Source organism: Rosa rugosa, chromosome 6 (genome assembly GCF_958449725.1).
Source record: "Rosa rugosa chromosome 6, drRosRugo1.1, whole genome shotgun sequence".
NCBI classification, from domain to species: Eukaryota; Viridiplantae; Streptophyta; class Magnoliopsida; order Rosales; family Rosaceae; genus Rosa; species Rosa rugosa.
In genome coordinates, this window is record NC_084825.1 from 18203248 (window position 1) to 18221849 (window position 18602).

The 18602-nt window shown below is 36.1% G+C and overlaps 2 protein-coding genes across 11 annotated transcripts; one reads left to right on the plus strand and one right to left on the minus strand.

Moving 5' to 3' along the window:
* Positions 1–6911: 6911 nt before the first annotated feature.
* On the minus strand, positions 6912–11626 carry LOC133717741 (elongator complex protein 5). Of its 4 annotated transcripts, none has more exons than XM_062144461.1 (12): positions 11484–11626; positions 10994–11073; positions 10639–10865; positions 10472–10564; positions 10074–10231; positions 9920–9966; positions 9418–9487; positions 8862–9091; positions 8598–8687; positions 8073–8148; positions 7729–7951; positions 6912–7341 (listed from the first exon to the last, which is right to left on the minus strand). In XM_062144461.1, the coding sequence occupies exons 3-11, from the start codon at positions 10806–10808 to the stop codon at positions 7758–7760; spliced, it is 1128 nt and encodes a 375-aa protein (XP_062000445.1). In that variant the 5' UTR covers positions 10809–10865; positions 10994–11073; positions 11484–11626; the 3' UTR covers positions 6912–7341; positions 7729–7757. The 4 variants fall into 4 exon arrangements, with proteins under 4 accessions (XP_062000445.1, XP_062000444.1, XP_062000447.1 ...); XM_062144460.1 differs by having other exon boundaries at positions 6912–7243; positions 11484–11625; XM_062144463.1 differs by having other exon boundaries at positions 6912–7243; positions 8862–9088; positions 11484–11623.
* Positions 11627–12740: 1114 nt separating this feature from the next.
* On the plus strand, positions 12741–17834 carry LOC133713494 (mediator of RNA polymerase II transcription subunit 10b). 7 transcript variants are annotated; one of them, XM_062139534.1, is made up of 9 exons: positions 12742–12899; positions 13696–13814; positions 14134–14217; positions 14890–14919; positions 16422–16657; positions 16762–16842; positions 16935–17037; positions 17146–17235; positions 17553–17834. In XM_062139534.1, the coding sequence occupies exons 5-9, from the start codon at positions 16431–16433 to the stop codon at positions 17649–17651; spliced, it is 600 nt and encodes a 199-aa protein (XP_061995518.1). In that variant the 5' UTR covers positions 12742–12899; positions 13696–13814; positions 14134–14217; positions 14890–14919; positions 16422–16430; the 3' UTR covers positions 17652–17834. The 7 variants fall into 7 exon arrangements, with proteins under 7 accessions (XP_061995520.1, XP_061995521.1, XP_061995518.1 ...); XM_062139536.1 differs by lacking the exon at positions 13696–13814 and having other exon boundaries at positions 12741–12899; XM_062139535.1 differs by lacking the exon at positions 14890–14919 and having other exon boundaries at positions 16406–16657.
* Positions 17835–18602: the final 768 nt, after the last annotated feature.

The following is an 18602-nucleotide window of genomic DNA, read 5'->3' on the forward strand; positions in this document are numbered from 1 at the left end:
CTCTTATGGATTCTTGTTTCTTGATTCTTTTTTATTGAAGTTGTTTCTTGAAGTTTATTGAAGTTGTTTCTTGAAGTTGTGGTGGCCGAGTAGTTCTTTGACAAATTTGGGATATGGGTTTCAGGTACTTTGCATTTGTTTTGGCCGAGTAGTTCTAGACTTGAGATTGCTGAAAATGAAGAGGCAAATGGAGAAATCTAAGTCATGTGGTACAATTTCGGCCTCAGCCCCGAAGAAATTGGCATCTTCATCATCTCAGGTAGCATTTTTGAGCTTCTTCTTCAGTTCTTCAATTTCAAGATTTTCAATTTTGGGTTGCTTGGTTTTATTCTTTTCATTGCTTTGGAGCTTTTGTTGTTACCAGTCACTGCTCCATAGCCTTTGATCGATAGGTAAAAGACTGAGTTTACTAAGGTGAAAAAGAGAAAGAAAAAAAGACCCAAGCAATTGCTAATTACAGTCCACACTTTTACAGTTTTACCAAATTTTTCACTTTGGCCTTCAACTTGTTTTCAAGATTATCTGAAGGATTGACGTAAATTAGGGCTCAACTATGCTTCTCAGAAATTATGTGTTGGATCTTCGATATGGATTTTGTGATGGTTTTAATGCTATAATATTTTGGTACTCCATAATTTGTGTTTGTTTTCTGTGATTTCTGTTTCGATAGATAGTTAAGAGTGGGTAATGTATATCTGTTATGCCAAATTGAATCTGCAATGTGTTTCCTGTATAGTGTTTTAGTTCAACACTTCAACTTAGGTTGTTTTGCTATGACTGAACTGCATCATGGTGAGTTGTTTTGTTACTGCCAGTCCTTTACCTATTTCCTTGTTTATTTCTAAGCGTATGGTAAAGATGAAACTTAATTGCTATGAATTATACAACTTCAATTGTGTGTTAAAGCATCTTGATTTTCCAAATTAGTATGTCCCACATCTATGCTTTTAACAGAAAAATTAAATTTAATCAGTATGTTGATGGAGGCTCCCTTGAATTTAGTTTGGCTATGAAAGGTTTTGTAAGTAATTGGAGGACTTGGATTAGTGGTTGTTTGTGCTAAAAAGTTTATGTTTTTTGTTATTGCAGTTTCTGTTTTTTGTTTGCAGTTTGCAGTTTGCAGTTTCTGTTTTTTTTTTTTTTTGTTATTGCAGTTTCTGTTTTTTGTTTCTTATTGCAGTTTTTGTTTTGTTTTGCAGATCAACATTAGTGTTGGTGAATCTACAACACCAATACCTCCCCATGAAGTTACTTCTACTCCAACTCCGGAAGTTCAAGGAAGTCAAGCAACCGAGCCTGAAGATGATGGAAGTGTGGAAAGCATCCTTGAGGCATTGAAACGGAAAGAAAGGTCAGATATTTGGAATCATTTTGAGAGGGATATGGTGGATGGTAGAATTAAGGGTAAATGCAATTATTGTGGAAAAATTTACTATGCCGATCCTAGGAAGAATGGTACAACCTCCCTTAATAATCATATGGACAAGTGTCCAAAGTATCCCCCTAATATTGAGATGATGAAGGCTAAAAGGCAAAAGATTTTCTCTTTTAAAAAACCAACTACTGAGTTGTGTACTGTAGAATGCACTCAAGAAGAGCTATCTATGTTATGTGTGGAGTACATTATATTAGATGAGCTACCATTTGCTCATGTGGAGGGAGAGGGGTTTAGGCGTTTTATGGGTAGAGCTCTTCCTTATTGGAGAGTTCCTTCCCGTAAGACAATAGCAAAGGATGTCCTTAAGCTTTATTTGGGGGAAAAGGAAAAATTGATGGATCAATTGAGTAGATATAAGTTGTCTCTTACAACCGATACTTGGACTTCTATTCAAAACATTAATTATATGGTCCTCACTGCACATTTTATTGATGATAATTGGGTGTTGCATAAGAGAATTTTAAATTTTTATGTGATTCCTAGTCATAAGGGAGAGGCTATAGCTAAGCTATTGGAGGATTGTTTGTTGGAATGGGTTATAGAGAAGATTCTCACAGTCACCGTTGATAATGCTTCGTCAAATGATGTTGCATTGAAGGAGTTGGGTATGAGGATAGGTGATTGGGGTGTCCCTAATGCACTTTTGCAAGAAGGGAAGAATTTGCAAATGAGGTGTGTCGCCCATATTCTTAACTTGATTGTCAATGATGGGTTGAGTGTGATGAAAATATTCATTGGTGTCATTCGGAATGCGGTGAGGTATGTTAGATCCTCCCCACAAAGGCTTGATTTTTTTAAGAAATGTGTTGAAAGGGTGAAACTAGAGTGTAAAGGGCTTGTGATTTTGGATGTCCCTACTAGGTGGAATTCCACATTCTTAATGTTGGAACGGGCTTTGAAATTCCAAAAGGCTTTTGATAGAATGGTGGAAGAAGATGCGGGTAATTTTTGTGCATGGCTTGAAGGTGCCAAGGGTGAAAAGCCAAAAGAAGGGCCACCGGCTAGTGTTGATTGGCAATATGGGGAGCAATTTGTGGATTTTTTGAGACCATTTTATGAAATCACTTTGAAAGTATGTTGTTCTAATTCTCCTACCGTTCATAGTACTTTTGGTGATATACTCTCTATTTTTGGTCTCTTGCAAGAACAAAAGAACCCATGTTTGTCTGAGATTGCATCACCTATGCAAGACAAGTTTATCAAGTATTGGGGTAGCTTTGATAAGTTGAATCACTATCTATTCATTGCTATTGTTCTTGATCCACGTCATAAACTTGAGAAAGTTGTTGACTATTTTGAGATTCTTGATGATAGGGATACGGATGAAAATGTGGAAGCTAACACAAAGACTGTGAATGATCTCTTGTATGACCTTTACAAGGTGTATGAGGAAGAGGGAAGGGAAAGTGGTGTTGGTGAGGTTGTTAGTCCTCAAGTATCAAGTGAGGGGATATCTAGTTCAAGTAAGGGTCTAACGGAGTTAGAAAAGAGATTGAAAGAGAAGGAGCAAAAGAGAAGAGTAAAGAAAGCCGGGATCGTAAGCAACGATGTGGATAGATATCTTGGAGATCCTATTGAAGGAGATGGTGAAGGCTTTGACTTGTTGAATTGGTGGAGGGTGAATGGAGTTTGTAAATATCCTATATTGGCACGCATTGCAAGGGATATTCTAGCTATTCCGGTGTCGACCATAGCTTCGGAATCTTCCTTTAGCACGAGTGGGAGGATTATTGATCCATACCGTAGCTCCCTAAGTCCTAGAATGGTGGAGGCATTGATATGTACACAAAATTGGCTTAGGAGTGAAAATGTGTATCTACATCATATGCCTACTGTTGAGGAGATTGAGTTGTGTGAAGAAGCGGAAAGAGGTAATAGTTTCTATTTTCTTAGTTGAAGTTTTTTGGGTTAAATGAAGTTGTAATATTTATGTTATATATGATTGTATGTATTTTAATTCTAATGTTGTTCTTTTTATTATTCTCTTATGTTAATTTAGAGATGTTTAAGATGCCATGTGGAGCTACAGTGGGGAGTAGTCGGAGCGGAATGTTACCTCCAAAGTCGAAGACTTCATCTTTCCGAGCTTGAGATCATGCTATTGCTCTCTTTCATATGTAGATGTTGGTTCATTCTTTTTGTGATGTTTAATATTTTAGTGAACTTACACATTTTTAATTTGTGAGGTTAGTGACTTAGCGTTGATGTAATTATGGACTGTTATAAACTTTGGACTCTATATTTTTTGACCATTTCATATGTTGATGACTTGATGCTAGAACTTGATGGACTATTAGATTATATGAATTGAATTATATGGAGTATGGAATTATAGATTATTGTCTATTGAAGTACAAAGCATGCATTAGTAAACTTGTAAACACGTTGTCATAAATTTTTATTACAGGTTTGAAGAAACAAAAACTTCTCGAGTTACAATACCAAAGAAGTATGAAGTATATTTGATTAAAAAAAAAAAAAAAAAAAAACCGAAACTGGGCTGAACCGACCCGAACCGTTCGGTTCGGTTCGGTTTTCGGCGCCACCTTCTGAAAATAAAAAAACCGCACCGAACCGCACCAATTTTAATTTCGATTCGGTTTTCGGTTTTGGGTCGGAACCGAACCCACCCCTAATAGTTAGATAACTTTTTGGAATCTGATTGTGGAGATTGTAGAAAGCCAATTGCAAGGGTGCATGGAAGTGTTTCGTTCAATAGGTGGCAGGCCGGGCCAGTTCAAGATTCCCAAAGAGAGTGACTCTGAAGCTGGAAACTTGATTTCCATGGGCAGGTGTTGCTGATGGGAATAAGGAAATTTGGCCGTAGAGAGGGATTAAATGGATTTTTGAGAATCCTGGCGGGGAGTAGTGAAGGTTTTATGGATAGAGTCATAATTTGATCTCGAGTATCTTGAGCTGTAGGACATACTGTTTATTTCTATTTTGCCAGATTGGAAAGCCACTTCCGTTTAGATTCTGATTCTGTTTTTGGATTTTGTTGGTTGCAGGACAATTTCCTACATTTGATTATATTTTATTTTCATTCATGTATTTCTATTGTGGACTCCTTGTCGGCAGTGGTTTGTACTTTGTTTTGTTTTCAGTACAAACTACTCCACACACACCACTGCTTTACCGAGAGGTTTACAACTGTCAGTGCATCAACTCTTGTTTCTTCTGATATCAATGCTACTAATGTTTTACTATACAAATTGTAATTTTAAGAAGCGTGCTCAACTTTATGCCTTTAATCCAAATCATTACTATTAGAATATATTCTCTTTGTCATTCTCGTCACTTAGAAGGCATAATTATTTAAAGTTAAGCCTTCCTGATTTGGCAAAACCATATTCCACATGTCCTTCCTCTGCTTACATTTAAATGAAACTCAAACCTCAAGAACTTTAAAGTTTAAACCAAGACCGTGGAGAACAAAAAAAAGGAGCTGCCAAATTGGATTTAAGACTTTTGTGCCAAGAAGAACATAATCCAATAATTTGGAAGGTTATTCTTCTGTGACATGTTGTAGTTTTTTCTTTGTTAGTGATGAAGGGTTTTGTTTTATATCTGGGAAAATAAAAGGAATGAAAGAACAGGTCAATGTAAAACAGAAATTCAAAATACAGGAAACTCAGGGAAACCACTACCTTCTGTATTAGAAGGGAAAGGGATGATTAGTAATGCCATTCGCGTATACACTCATGTGAACTAGTGGATCTCAGTATATGGATTGAGTTGTACCGTTATCATAAGAACTAATATTGGGTACTATTTCTTGGTGCTCTACTTCTTATCTCTCTATGTTAGCACAGGCAACTACTACTGCTTCCCAATCTGACATAGGAAAGTAGTAAATGAACCTCAGCAGCTGGGTGAAAAACTAATATCAAAATAATCCGTTTTACATGGTTTGGTTGTACTTGGATATTTTTGCTTTACGAAAGAAAAAAACTGTGAAACTGTCTCCTGATATTTTATTTCAAATAAGAGAGCTCATAACATGTGAAAACACAACACTTCATTAGTTGAAACTTTCCTTTTTGTTTAATTGGGTCTATTCTTCCATCAATGAGCAGATGAAAGAAATTTTTTTTTTTTTTTTTTTACTGATAATTTTGTTCATGTGTGTTTGTAGTGCTCAGGCAGGACCTATAACATGTGGGAAGCCAATACTGAGATCCACTACCCCTTCTCTTTGTACTGTCCACTTCCAAAAGGCTCAGAAGCATGTAACCAGGGCCTTGCGGAAGGCGGGGCTTAACGTTTCCTCATCAAGTAAACTTGCTCCCAAGTTCCATGTGATAGTGGCAGAATACATACGCCAAATCCAATCCACACGAAGAGCCGCACGAAAGGAAAATAAAAGTAAAGTTGCAATAAAGGAAGAAACAGCTGATTGACGCCCATCCTCTTTCTCCTTAAACTGGATGCATGGTGAACCTGCTAATTGTGTAAATGAAGCAAAACTAGAGGTGTGATTCTTTTTCTCTTCGATCTTCAAAGCATCAGTTTTGGTGACGAGAGGTGCATTATAGCTTTGGTTGTCCCATGGATTGTATGGGGTGACATGGGTAGAGTTCTCTTATTTTGATTTTGATTTTATTATTTTTTCTCTTAAAAGTTCTTAGGGTTTGTCTGTACAAGAGACGAAGTTCTTGGAGTTTATTAGTTGTATTACTTCATTTTCAGTATGGTAGTTTCTACTTCAGATGTCTTTTGTTTATGTAATTTTAACCTTATGGTGCATATTTAGGTAGCGCTATGTTGTTTTGTTGGATAATTCATTTTATGGAAGAAAGCTACTAGTAGTCTTATATAAGTTGTTATTCGGTCAATCCCATACTCTTATTTACCTTTCCTTGCCAGGCTTTTCTATAAGAAAATAATTATTTACCATGAGTTCGAGATTTATGGTATTCAGGCAAGGATTACAGAATCTAGAAGTAACTTTAGCCGTTACTTCAGCGACATCAACGCATTCAATTTTATGCTCATATTCGTCAGAAATAAATGAAGTCACACCTCTGTTCTAAGGTTGAAACCTTATACCTATATGAACAACCCATCTATACAAATAGTGACATTGAATTACAGCGGGTTTAACATCCATCTATACAAATAGTGGTGTGCACCGTGCACCTGGTCATAGCTGACCAAGGAAATTACACTTGGTTGTAAATTCAACGGTAAAATACAAAACTCAACTTAAATATAATTTCTTTTATCGTTAGATATATAATTCTTTTGATCAATTACTAATGAGGTAAACATATTGAGCGTATGTAACTAATTCTGTGTGAGAAACTCATTTTTTCAAGGCAAACGCAATGACAAGTTTCTTTGTGGTGTTACAAACTTTACCAATAAAGTTATCGTTTCTACCAAAAAAATAAAGGAATCGACAAAATCAAATCCCTTAACCTAACCAAAAGAACAAATATAGTAAAACTGATTTCTATTTAACCCTTGCAAAGATCACAAATAACATCGGCCTTCCATTAGTCAATTGAACAACAATGAGGGTCTATGGGAACATCACAACATGTAAATGGGTTAGAGACACTCAATTCAAACACATATATACATCAATCATCATGAAACCCATGGCCTGAATGACACAAACTTGTAGCAGCCAGCATTGAAATAAATTCCGCTGATCAATAAACAGGAGCCGCAATGAGTCGGTTCTCAATCATGAATGAGACACCAGGATACAAAAAGCCCAATGTGTAGACAGAAGTATTATGAAATATCGCTCGAGAACAGATTGTTGGCAAATGAACTGATGATGAAGCTGCAGAGCACCTAGTCATAGACCAACAACAATTCAGCTTATGATCAAGTTGAACATTCCTCCAAAAAGAACTCCAAAATCCCAGTAGATTATAAGATCATTGAAAAACCTATCATAAAATGGATCCACAAATCAGAGATCAAGGACACAAATGAGGAAAATTTTTGTAAGCTTCCATCTTTTTATTACAAATGCTTCTGCTTCTGCTAATTAATTTTCAATATTCAACTTTCTGGAGTTGTGAGCTCCCATTATCGCTTACATTTTTCTTTCCACTTAATTAAAAATAAATGATAATTTGGAGAACCTAATTTCTTAAATAACATGAAATGCAAGATCCAAATCATACACGGTCACCCAGATTATTCCCAGACAAGAACATTGAACTTGAATAGTTTGTGTATTCTGAAAATTATAATCAGTTGATTTAGAAGATATTTTAAGAGGGCTGTCAAAACAAAAGATGCAAACAATGTCATAGAGAGAATCAATTTACCATTGACCACCATTGCGAATGGGAAAACACTATATGTCCAAATCATCATCAGGGTCCTCATCAGAATCTGGCATTTCATCTTCTGAATCGCGAAAATATATTATTTCTCCCTTGCCAGACTCCTTATCTATATCTGAAATCCCGTTTGGTATGGGAGCTACCTCATACTTGCTATCCGTAAGAGATTTTCGCCCATCATAAATTTGTACAGGTTTACCATTTCCTGCAAGGAAAAGTTTGTTTTTGGATTATCACAAATATGGTGATAAAAGAAAAGACTTATAACAAAGTTCTGAATTTTGAATGGAAGTACAAAATGACACTATCCATTGATGGTTTCACACCTTGGTGTTCAAATGGAAGTACAACATTAGCCCTATCCTTTAGCTCTTTCTCTGATAGTTGTAGACTAAATTGCACCTGTAGCAAAGCCATATAATAAGACTAAATCACCAACAAAATGATCATTTCTTAGACAATAGAATGAAAATTGTTTCAGAACTCACATAATTTTGTTTGTGTGCGCGCGCAACACAGAATTGTTATTCAGTATTATTAGAATTAGAACATCCTTTTCAAAACTAAATGAAAATACAGACGAGTGATATCAAATCTATGCATAAACTACATGTGGTGCGTGCAAGTTATTATCTGTATAAACCCAGACACAGTTTGTTTGATAAATTTGTCATTATCTAATTTAAATCTGAATGGATTGAGTGAATAACTTATAATATCACCAATTCACCATCTATCAAAATTGAAGGAATATCTTATCATTACCAAAAACAATCAGTTAAAAAGTGATCAGTTCCAACAGAGAAAGTGTTTTCCATAGAGATAGAATCAACATAACAATAAACAGGTACCTTGGGAACAAGACCTTGATTGATTACTCCATCTTCAAATGAAGTGGATGTAAAGTTGATGCCTGACTGCCCAAGGTGAATTTCTTCAAACTGAATTGTGAATACAAATTTAAACGACTCATATTAGTTCACCAATACTGACCAAAAAGAAAAGAAAAAATTATTTACCAACTTCTCTAATCAGAATAAAATTGTCTACACTCACTAAGAGGGACGGAGAAGGGATGGGACGGAGGGAGAGAAAGAGAGAGAAGGAGAGATTACCATCACTCGTACACGTCCATTTCTCCGCTTGCACCGGAGATGAAGTTTCCCTCTAGTAAAATTTTGATCAAGTAAAGAAAGATTCTCTGAATTACTTCTTTGTCCATTTGCAAACTGGATTAATGGCTCAATGCTGGCCACCATAGATGACATATATTCAAGAGTAGAAGTTGCCCTTTCTTCACAAAGATCAGCATGACAAAACCAAAAGATGCTTGAAATCTGATCTGCTAGCGTAAAATAAAAGTGACTCAGAAACCCCAGGAGATTTGTTATACAAGTAAAACATAATTTTCAATAAATCTAAAAGGCATGAGGCAATTTATATCAGACACCAAAAGTATTATTTAGATCATTCAGAAAGTTACAAAGTTACGGTTTTCTAGTATGAGCTAAGAACTTGGGGCAAAATAGATGTAATGCTGCAGCATAAAATTCCCATTAGGAAGTAAGCCTAGAGTTGGCTCCCAAAAAAAAAAAAAAGAACACAGTAAGCGTAGAGAAAAGCAATCAATGTCAATTAGAAAAGAATAAGGAACAAATAAAATATATATACCACAGCAACGAAGACTGCTTATAAGGCCAGCAACTGATGACAAGGATGCATATCTTAACATTTCATTTACCTGGAAAAGAAAGGAAAAAAAAAAAAATACAGAAAGCAAAGTGGGTTAGAGTGAGAGAAAGCAGAAAACGAAGACATACTTTTCTATTCAGTTTGGCCTGAAATAAACATACTGAAAGAAGAACTAGTTGCCAGCATAAAATATTCAGCACATCATTAAGAAGAAAAAAAAAAAAAGCCTCTCTAAATCGTATATATTTATTAATTTATATATGCAACCTTAAACCACTCTTGGGCTTTTAAGCACATATGGATACTCTAGCAAATGTAACTAGAGCTAATTAATAGGCATCAATCATACAAGGACATATTTCTGTGCATCAACTCCAAAGTACCAGCATTCACATCTAACTTTTTTCCAGCCAAATTGACATTGAGGGCTTAAATGGAGGGGCAACCTTTGATTACATTCAAAATTACAAATGCTACTTACTGAGTCTATTGCAACACAAAAGCGAACTTTCCCTTGTACAACAAATCCTGCAAGCATAAATCCCAAAAGAGAAAAACCAGAATTACATGCTAAAACTTATTTGTACAAATCATCTGACAAAGTATGTGGAATCTCAATAGGCACCGAAAAATACCTCTTCCAAGTGAAATAATCAAAGAGAAGAGACTATCCACATCCTTCACATTCCCACAAATACTAGCTATGTCATAAGAGAGTTTGGTCGCACTCCCACACTGCCCCATCTGATCCTTCCAACCAAGAGGATCCGTGTAATAATCAAGAATCCGAATCCTGCAATGCTAATTCTAATTCAGTCTAGACGTCCATATACATTACCTATACATACATAATCAACACTCCTAATTGAAATACATGAAAAATTGCTCTTTTTGGTCCAAACTTCTGTTTCCTATTAGCAATAACATGTTCAATGATTATAGGTAAACAAAACCAAAGCTTAGTAAAGAAAAAAAAAATCTACTGAAGATGTTTATTCCTAGTGGTGAAACGAAGCAATATGAAGTTACTGACCAGTGGTGAGACGAAGCAATAGGAAGTCCCCTCTTGCTCAACAAGTCCAAGTAAAACGAGGGACTCCGAGAAAACGCGACAAGCACGAGACCTCTGCAAATCAAAATCAATGAGAAGAGAAGAGAAGAGAAGACAAAACGGCGTAGTATTAGAGGAGAGGAACAAACCGCGATTGAGATTTGCCGGCAGAGATATTGGTGGAGTGATGAGAGAGGAAGTGAGTGAAGACGTCGAAGCCTAGAGGTGAGGCCATGAAGTCCTTTATTGTAAGAGCCGGCGCGTGCTCGCCTTCCAAAGCTCCGTCTCGAAGTGCTCTGCAAATCCATTCCGCCGCCATTGTTGCCCTTAGTCCAGAGGCGGATCCAGGATTCTAAGTTCGGTGGGGCTCGGACTTCTTAATAAAGTGAAGGAAAAAAAAATTCAAATATATGTAACACCTAAAATTACAATTATGAGAGCAATGCCATTATGCCAATACATTTATCAAAATAGCAAGATATAAATATTTAATGACGGTATTACCTTTATTTTTTTTCAAGGTTTCTCAAAGGAATTGTGGCCCTCTGCTTCTGAGGTCTGAGCCCTTCTCCTCATGAATCATACTGCAATTGAAGAAGAAATCAACATTAAATTAAATGGAAACCAAGTAATCTAACTACCCAATCAGTATCATTACCTTAATTAAAATCAAGTAATCAACATCAAGATCAATATACCATCAGTTAATCAGTATCCATAGGCCAAGCAATTATATCATTTTGAGTCTTTAACAACATCAGAACCACCAACCGAAATCGAACCCCCATTGGCCATTACCATTTCAACTATAACATTACGGCATTACCTTAGTTAAAAACCAACAAAACTCAGAACTGATACAGATTAAATGGAAGACAATATCAAATGGAAATCGATTATTTACTAATTAAAACTCACAACTTCAGAGAAGAAGACTAGAACTCTAGAAGGGGAGGAGAAGAAGACGGAGAGGGAGAGAGAGATGGTGAGACACCTGGAGAGGAGGCACGGAGTTGCCGAATCGGCGAGTCGGGTCTGTCTCGGGAGTGCTCTGTGCTCCAAGTCTCCAAGTCGCGGCGGTGGGGCTTGAAACGAGATGACTGGTCCCAAAATAAAAAATCTATAAACCTTTTCTTTTTTTTTTTGGGCCCAAAAAGTCCTCTGTAGATTCTTGTACAAAACCACAGCGGGGGGGGGTACCAAAACGACGTCGTTCCGATTTTTATTTTTTTTAATCTTTTTTCACTTTTTAAACATTTTTTCTTCTTCTAGAAAATGCCTACTGTATCTTTTACTCTAGTTTGGTAATATAAGTCTTTCTTTCATAAGTAAGACATTGTGAGTTTGATTCCAACAAACTAAGTTTTTTTTTTTTTTTTTAATCGGGATTGAGGTACAAAACCACAACAAGGGAACAACTGGGATGAAGAAGAGGATTGCAGTGTTTCTTTGGCCCTTTTAGTATGAGTAATGGACACGTGTCTACTACTATTTAATTTAATTTAGTGATATTAGTCTCTTTTTTTTTTAAGTAGGAACGTCATGAGTTCGACTCACATCATTTTTGTTTTTATTTTTTGATCATTTTTCAGACTGAAGTTTTTTTTTTTTTTTTTAAAAAAAAGGATCAAATGATTTCACTCCTGCCCCCGTGAATATTTCATTTAAAGTCTCAGATTGAAGTTCACGTGAATATTCCATTTAAAGTCAGATTGTGGAAGAGGGCAAGTGTACAAACTTGAAAACCCTTCCAAGCTGTCAAGGCCGGCCCTGAGGGCGCCTGAGGCGGCGGGCCTCCGTCAATTTTTTTTTTTTTTTTTTAAATATAGACTTCGCACATGTTACGTCATTGGTCGTTGTAGTTCAGTTGGTGGGGAACCTAGTGGCCTATTTTATAAGCCACCCCACCGAGGATTCTTAGCTTGTTCAATTCACTTTGCTTCTTTTTTTATTTTATTTTTTCTTTGGTTAACTTTACTCTTCTTTTATTTTTCTGGTTTCTTTTGGTAAAATCAACTTTGGTTCCTTTTCTTTTTTATTGTTACTAATGTATATGAGTTTAATTTATTTTGCCCTTTATAATTTAAGAAAACAATATAGATGTAACAAAATACTATATGAAAATCAAATTTTATTATTGAATAAAAAAAATTTGGTTGATCGAACACCATTCATGAGGTCACATTTTAATTATTCGTCTGAGACCTCTATAATGTCAGGATTAGCCCTAGAAATTGTTGAACACAAACTAGTGGGAGGTGAAACTCAGAGTGATGGTTACTACATGTTGTTATAAATAAAAAAGTTAGACACATGGTAGAAGGAAAAATAAGCATATATTTAACAGCAGAAAATCCTGATTCCGTTGATCGCAGCAGAGCAACTTCACCACCGGGAGCGCAACAACCAGGTAACCTAATTTTGACCTTCTTCAAACTTAAAAACGAATTTTATTTTTTGAACAAATAAAATTGTAGGGGTTCTTTCTGTGGGGATGAATTTCATTTTGTTTGATTTTGTACTTTTCGGAGATGTATTGGGTTTGAATCGAATTCTGAAAACGAAAGCAAGAATCTCTTCCCGTTTTTTCTTTGAGAATTTGGAGCTCTGGAGTTTGAACTGGAAGGTTTCAATCCCAGTTTCCTAATTTGTTTGCTTTCTCAGTTCACATAAATTTCCAATGTTTTTTTTATTTTCAGCCAAGGCAAACTTCCAGGTAAATTTGGATCCTTTAGAGCTTTACCCTTCTCGGCTTTTCTGAAAAATATGATCACTCTGAACTTTTGTTCTGGGTCTGTTTAATTTGATCGGTTTCTTTGATTTCTGAGCTGAGTTGACAGAGAGTGGGGGCTGATTGGTTCGATTAGGTTTTGGGTGTCCACTATTTGATTCGAAAGTTTGGTTCTTCTGAGGAATTTTCAGTGTGCCTCCTTTGTCTCCTCACCCCTGTTTCGGATACAACCAGCTTCTAATTCATTGATTAATTACCAGAAACTATAACCCAATTGTCCATCGGCAAAAGATAGTGATGATGATGATGATTTAGGAGTTTGCTACTGTAAATATCCTAGAGATGATCGATGAGTTTAATTTCTCTGTACTAAGCAATATGGTTGATGAATTCATATTGTGCTCTTCTTGGAATTTTGCTTCTGATTTTCATCAACTTCTTTAAGCCTTTTGTTTTGGTTCCTTTGATTATAAAGGTGGGTGCCAATATAATAAACAACTGCCAGCGTGGATCTATCTATCACATCATCCCAGCCCATCTTTTCTTCTGCTATTTCCAATCAAAACCCGTTTCAGAGAGAGTCGAGCAGACAGGGTAGCCTTCGAAAAACCCTACCATCAATTGCTTATTTTGATTCAAATCACTATTGCCATCATTATTATCGGGTTCAAATAGTTTTGATTTTTCGGATTGTTTTCATTTGCTACGGCTTTATCTTCAATCTGTTTCGGGGTTTTGATTGTGTGTGGAGCTCTGTTTGGTTAGAAGCTAAGTGAAGGAATAGGAAAAATGAAATCTTGATTATGGGTTTTGATTTAATTCCAATAATATGTAGTAGAGGAATGGAAAAGAAATTTATTTGATGTTTTTGTGTTTGGGTTTGTAAATTCCATGGTCTCCCAATTTTGTGCAGCCAATTCGGATTTGAGTTTCGAATCTCAAAACTCTTGCTTGCTTCTCAGACCATCATCGCCATTGTTGAAGATCCACCTCCCAGGTCCACTTCCCTTCCCTCTAACTCATGTGTGTGTGTGTCTGTAAATATAGCTTCAGTTTTATTTATATTGAATCGTTCTTCGTCGATGGTGTGTTTGATTTGTTTGGAAAAGCTAAGAAACTATACGAATTTCATTCAAGTCTTTGAGTTTTGGACAGAGAAAACCCAAAAGTGGGTTCTGTATGTTTAGTCAATCAAGTTGAATTTTTTGATCCTCTGAGAAGAATTAGTAATAAAAGAATGGACCCTTTTTTTTTTGGTTTAATTTTGAACGTGGTGTATATTAGGGTTTCAGTTCTGTACAGGAGTGTGATATTTCTGATGTTGAGATTAAGTGTTGACTAGGGTTAAGTAGAAAATTAGAGGCAGGAAACAGTAGAAAAGAACCGGGCCGAGTCTAATTAGCTTTAGGGTTTAAGTATGGATAGTGAGATTAAGGTTGTTTACTTTCATTGCTGTTTTGTTTGGCCTCTTCAATTCTCACCCAAAAAACAAAAAAGCTTCTTTGTTCAGAAACTATTACTATGGTTTTCTTGCTTTGATTTTCAGAAACTATAGAATCTGTCCATCTTTTTTCTGTTCTTTTTTTCATTATGATTCTTTGGACCATTCTGCATAGATTGTCAGTTAATTATCATGGTCTAACAAGTATAAATAGTTTTTTAAATGCAGAGTGCGCACTTCAAAATTTCCAATCTCAGGGTATATTTTTGAACTTGATTTTTATTTATTCACTCTTTCTCATTCATAGTAAGATCAATGTTTGATTCATGTCAAAAATCCTAGAGCTTTATATAAAATGATAGAGAATCTTTTTCTGCAAATATGTTTGGTTAAACATTCTGAGCATTTCTAAAACGTTGCAAATGCATGATTCCAACTCAGCTTAAGTTGAACATTGAAATATTGGAAATTTATTTGTCTTAATTGATCAAGGAACGTGGTTCTTAATCTGTGAACCTTCATTTGAAGGCATTTGGAGATTGGGAAAAAAAAACTGTATTGTATCTTTGCCGTGTTAGTTTATCAAGTGAATAGTTTATTTGATGATCCGCTATTAAGAAATAATGCTTTTGGTGGTTTTTGCTAGCTCATACTTTTCCAGCTTTGAATTTGTGTTCAGTTTGGAATTCTTTCGCATCACAGCATACAAATTGGAATTCCATTAAACATGATTGAATTTTCTACCAAGTTGGGTTTTTATAAGAGATTTGAGTTTGAAAATTGAGGTCCAATTTTTCTTTATGAATTTGGGTGTTGTGCGGCTACTAGAGCATGTGTAATTGAAATTGAGCTCGAATTGACAGTTTATCTTCTATGAACCGTGCTAATGCTTTTGGCTGGGCTTATGTTAATAACTGGCACAATACTTGGGTGCTCTTCTTTGTTTATTAGATTGGTCCTTTAATTGGAATAGTTTTGGCTGCTAGAGTCTTCAATATTTTGTTACCTCCACCAGAAACAAAGGAGAAGAAAGTCTGAAAGGAGTTTAAATATGTAATTCAATAGCAGACATATGAATCTTTAATTTCTGTATATGAATGCTATCTTCTATCAAATCTGCAGTTTTGATCTTTAATTAATTGTGATTAAATGAATGCTTTGTCAATTTGTTTTGAAAATATATGTTAGTGTTAGCTGTTTGACAATTTTGACAATTTTGTCAAAAATACTATTCCAATTAGTGTAATATATGATATTTTATCAGTTTGATCAATAATAAAGTCATTTTCAATTATATCTTTCATTATTGTAAATTATTACCAACAACAAATCCTGCGGCAAAGCGCAGGTACCATTGCTAGTTATTTATAGGCATCATCAACTACCTTTGTTCTTTTAGGTGCTACGTAATTGGAATTTTATGACATACACGATTTTGTGAAACTAAGACAAGCGTTTCCACTTGGTTCAAAGCAAGTTGGGTATCTAGTTACCCCAATGAACTGAAACTGTATCTGTATATAGTTGGAAAAGCACATGGGATTGAGCATGAAGGGCTTATAAGACCCTTGTTGTGGTTTCATTAAGTAAAATAAGGACTAGTGAACATACAGATTTATATATTAAGGTCCCCAAAAGTTTAGCATATACTAAAGTCTTTGCTTCAGCTGGGTGTTTAGTATTCTGTTTATTTTTTTAGGAAGTTCTGAAGTTCAATCATTAAACAGGATTTAATGTTTAACAGTTGAATTGCTTAACAGTGGTCTGAGATGGATGCATCGATGAATGCAAATGCTGGGATTGGTGGGAGTGGTGGCAATGGGATATTGGTCCCTCAAACCAATGATACAGCAGGAACAACAGGGGTGGATGATCCAAAGCAAGACCTGAACCAGGTCATTAACTCTATTCAGAAGACTTTAGGGCTCATTCACCAGCTCTACCTCACTGTCTCTTCGTTCAATGCCGGCTCTCAGCTCCCCCTCCTCCAGCGCCTGTAATTCTCCTCAACCTGAGCTGCTCAATTGAGTAGTTGAATATATCTTTCGCAGTATTTGATTGTCTATAGGAGACTTTCTCACATTGGGTTTGACCTCTCAGAAATGCTCTTGTTATGGAGCTTGACAATATGGCTAAGTTGTCTGACAAATGCAATATCCAGGTTCCTATGGAGGTTTTTAAGTGAGTTTTTTTCTGTAATTTTCTTTTTAATAACTCAATATTTCTCTTTTATGGCCAGTTCTGACTACAATTGATTTGTTGATTTTGCCCAGTTTGATTGACGATGGAAAGAATCCTGATGAATTTACAAGGGATGTCATAAACAGCTGTATCGCCAAAAATCAGATCACTAAAGGCAAAACTGATACCTTCAAGGTAAGCTTGACCTTACTTTGATATTTTCAATCCATTTTTTTATACATCTATTTTTTCCATTTCAATGTTTGAAGTTACATGATTCATCTTGCTCTCATGCATCTTCAGAGTTTGCGCAAACATCTTCTCGACGAACTTGAACAGGCATTTCCTGATGAAGTTGAATCATATAGAGAAATACGTGCTGCTTCAGCTGCTGTAAGTTGCATTTCATTGATCTGCCAATATGGTATAAATGGATTTTATCAAATTGATTGTCTGCATCTTTAATAGGCTTTTTTTGGTCAAAATTATGTGAAGAAAGTCTTCTTTGCACCTCTTCATGCATTCTCCCCTTCTCTTTTGTTCATTGTCCCTATTAAACAACCCTGTTCCGAATGTGTAAACTTTTGTAAATGAATCTGTCACCTTTCTATGACTCTGCGCCCAGCAGAAATCGGCTTTTTCCATTTTGATAAGACTATTATTACCCTTCCTCGATGTGTTAAATGGGTGTTTTACTTGTTTCTTTATAGGCTGTAAACTCTTCTCATTTGATACAGGAAATGAAACGACTTGCACAAGCACAAAGCACATTGCCAAATGGAGATGTGAAGGTCAAACCCGAGTTTTAAGTGTCTGATTTATTTTGTATCAGGTTCTTAGAATGGCTTACCATATTTATAGTCTGAAGTATATTGAAACCTAATGACTTTGATCACATATTCATAGTTTCGGTGTTTAATGTGTATGCACAGCTTCTGTATTCTGGAAATTGTCAATTTACTGGGACTTACTGTGCCCTCGAAATTGTATTATTGGCTTTTGTCTAGTTTTTAGGTTTATATATCTTGTTTGCATCTTAAGCTATGGAATTTTGGTGGTGATGAAAATGTTTACCATGGCATAGGTTCAGATCACGCTGAGTGTAGATGTACTTCAGACTCTTGTGATCCAAGTTGACTTCAAATTGCGTGCCATATAGATAGCACCTCCAGATCTTCAATGCGAAGACGATAGCAGCCAGTTCCAAGTCGTGAGTCGGCTAGTTCCTCTCGTGTGGCTTTAACTGTCTCGAGCCATAGGCCACGACTTGGCCATTTTGCATAAGCACACAACCTAGTCCGTTCCCTGAGGCGTCGGTGTACACTTGGTACAAGTCAACATTGTTTGAGTGAACTAGTACAAGTGCAGTCGTCAATCTCGTCTTAAGCTCCACGAAAGCATTCTCACACTTGTCATCCCACTCAAACTTTGCGCCTTTCCTTGTCAACATGGTCAATGGTGTAGCGATCTTGGAGAAGTCTTGGATAAAGCGGCGGTGGTAACTAGCCAATCCAAGAAAACTGCGGATTTTAGTCACGTTCCACGGTTGTTCCAATTAAGTACAGCTTCGACCTTTGAAGGGTCCACTGAAAGTCTAGCTGTAGAGATGACATGTCCAAGGAACTTTACTTCTGTGAGCCAGAAGTCACACTTGGATTTCTTAGCGTAGAGTTGGTGATCCAAAAGTGTCTGCAGAACTATGCGGAGATGGAAAGTGTGCTCCTCATGCGTCTTGGAGTAGATGAGGATGTCGTCGATAA

What these genes read in the sequence shown, in the direction of transcription:
- LOC133717741 (XM_062144461.1), bottom strand. Translation starts at nt 10,808, where the DNA reads ATGGCGGCGGAATGGATTTGCAGAGCACTTCGAGACGGAGCTTTGGAA. An exon ending in GATTATTTCACTTGGAAGAG is followed by an intron (nt 9,967 to 10,073) that starts GTATTTTTCGGT and finishes TTATGCTTGCAG; the next exon opens with GATTTGTTGTACAAGGGAAA. An exon ending in ACTTCCATTTGAACACCAAG is followed by an intron (nt 7,952 to 8,072) that starts GTGTGAAACCAT and finishes TTTTCCTTGCAG; the next exon opens with GAAATGGTAAACCTGTACAA.
- LOC133713494 (XM_062139536.1), top strand. Translation starts at nt 16,431, where the DNA reads ATGGATGCATCGATGAATGCAAATGCTGGGATTGGTGGGAGTGGTGGC. An exon ending in CTCCCCCTCCTCCAGCGCCT is followed by an intron (nt 16,658 to 16,761) that starts GTAATTCTCCTC and finishes TTGACCTCTCAG; the next exon opens with AAATGCTCTTGTTATGGAGC. An exon ending in GTTCCTATGGAGGTTTTTAA is followed by an intron (nt 16,843 to 16,934) that starts GTGAGTTTTTTT and finishes GATTTTGCCCAG; the next exon opens with TTTGATTGACGATGGAAAGA.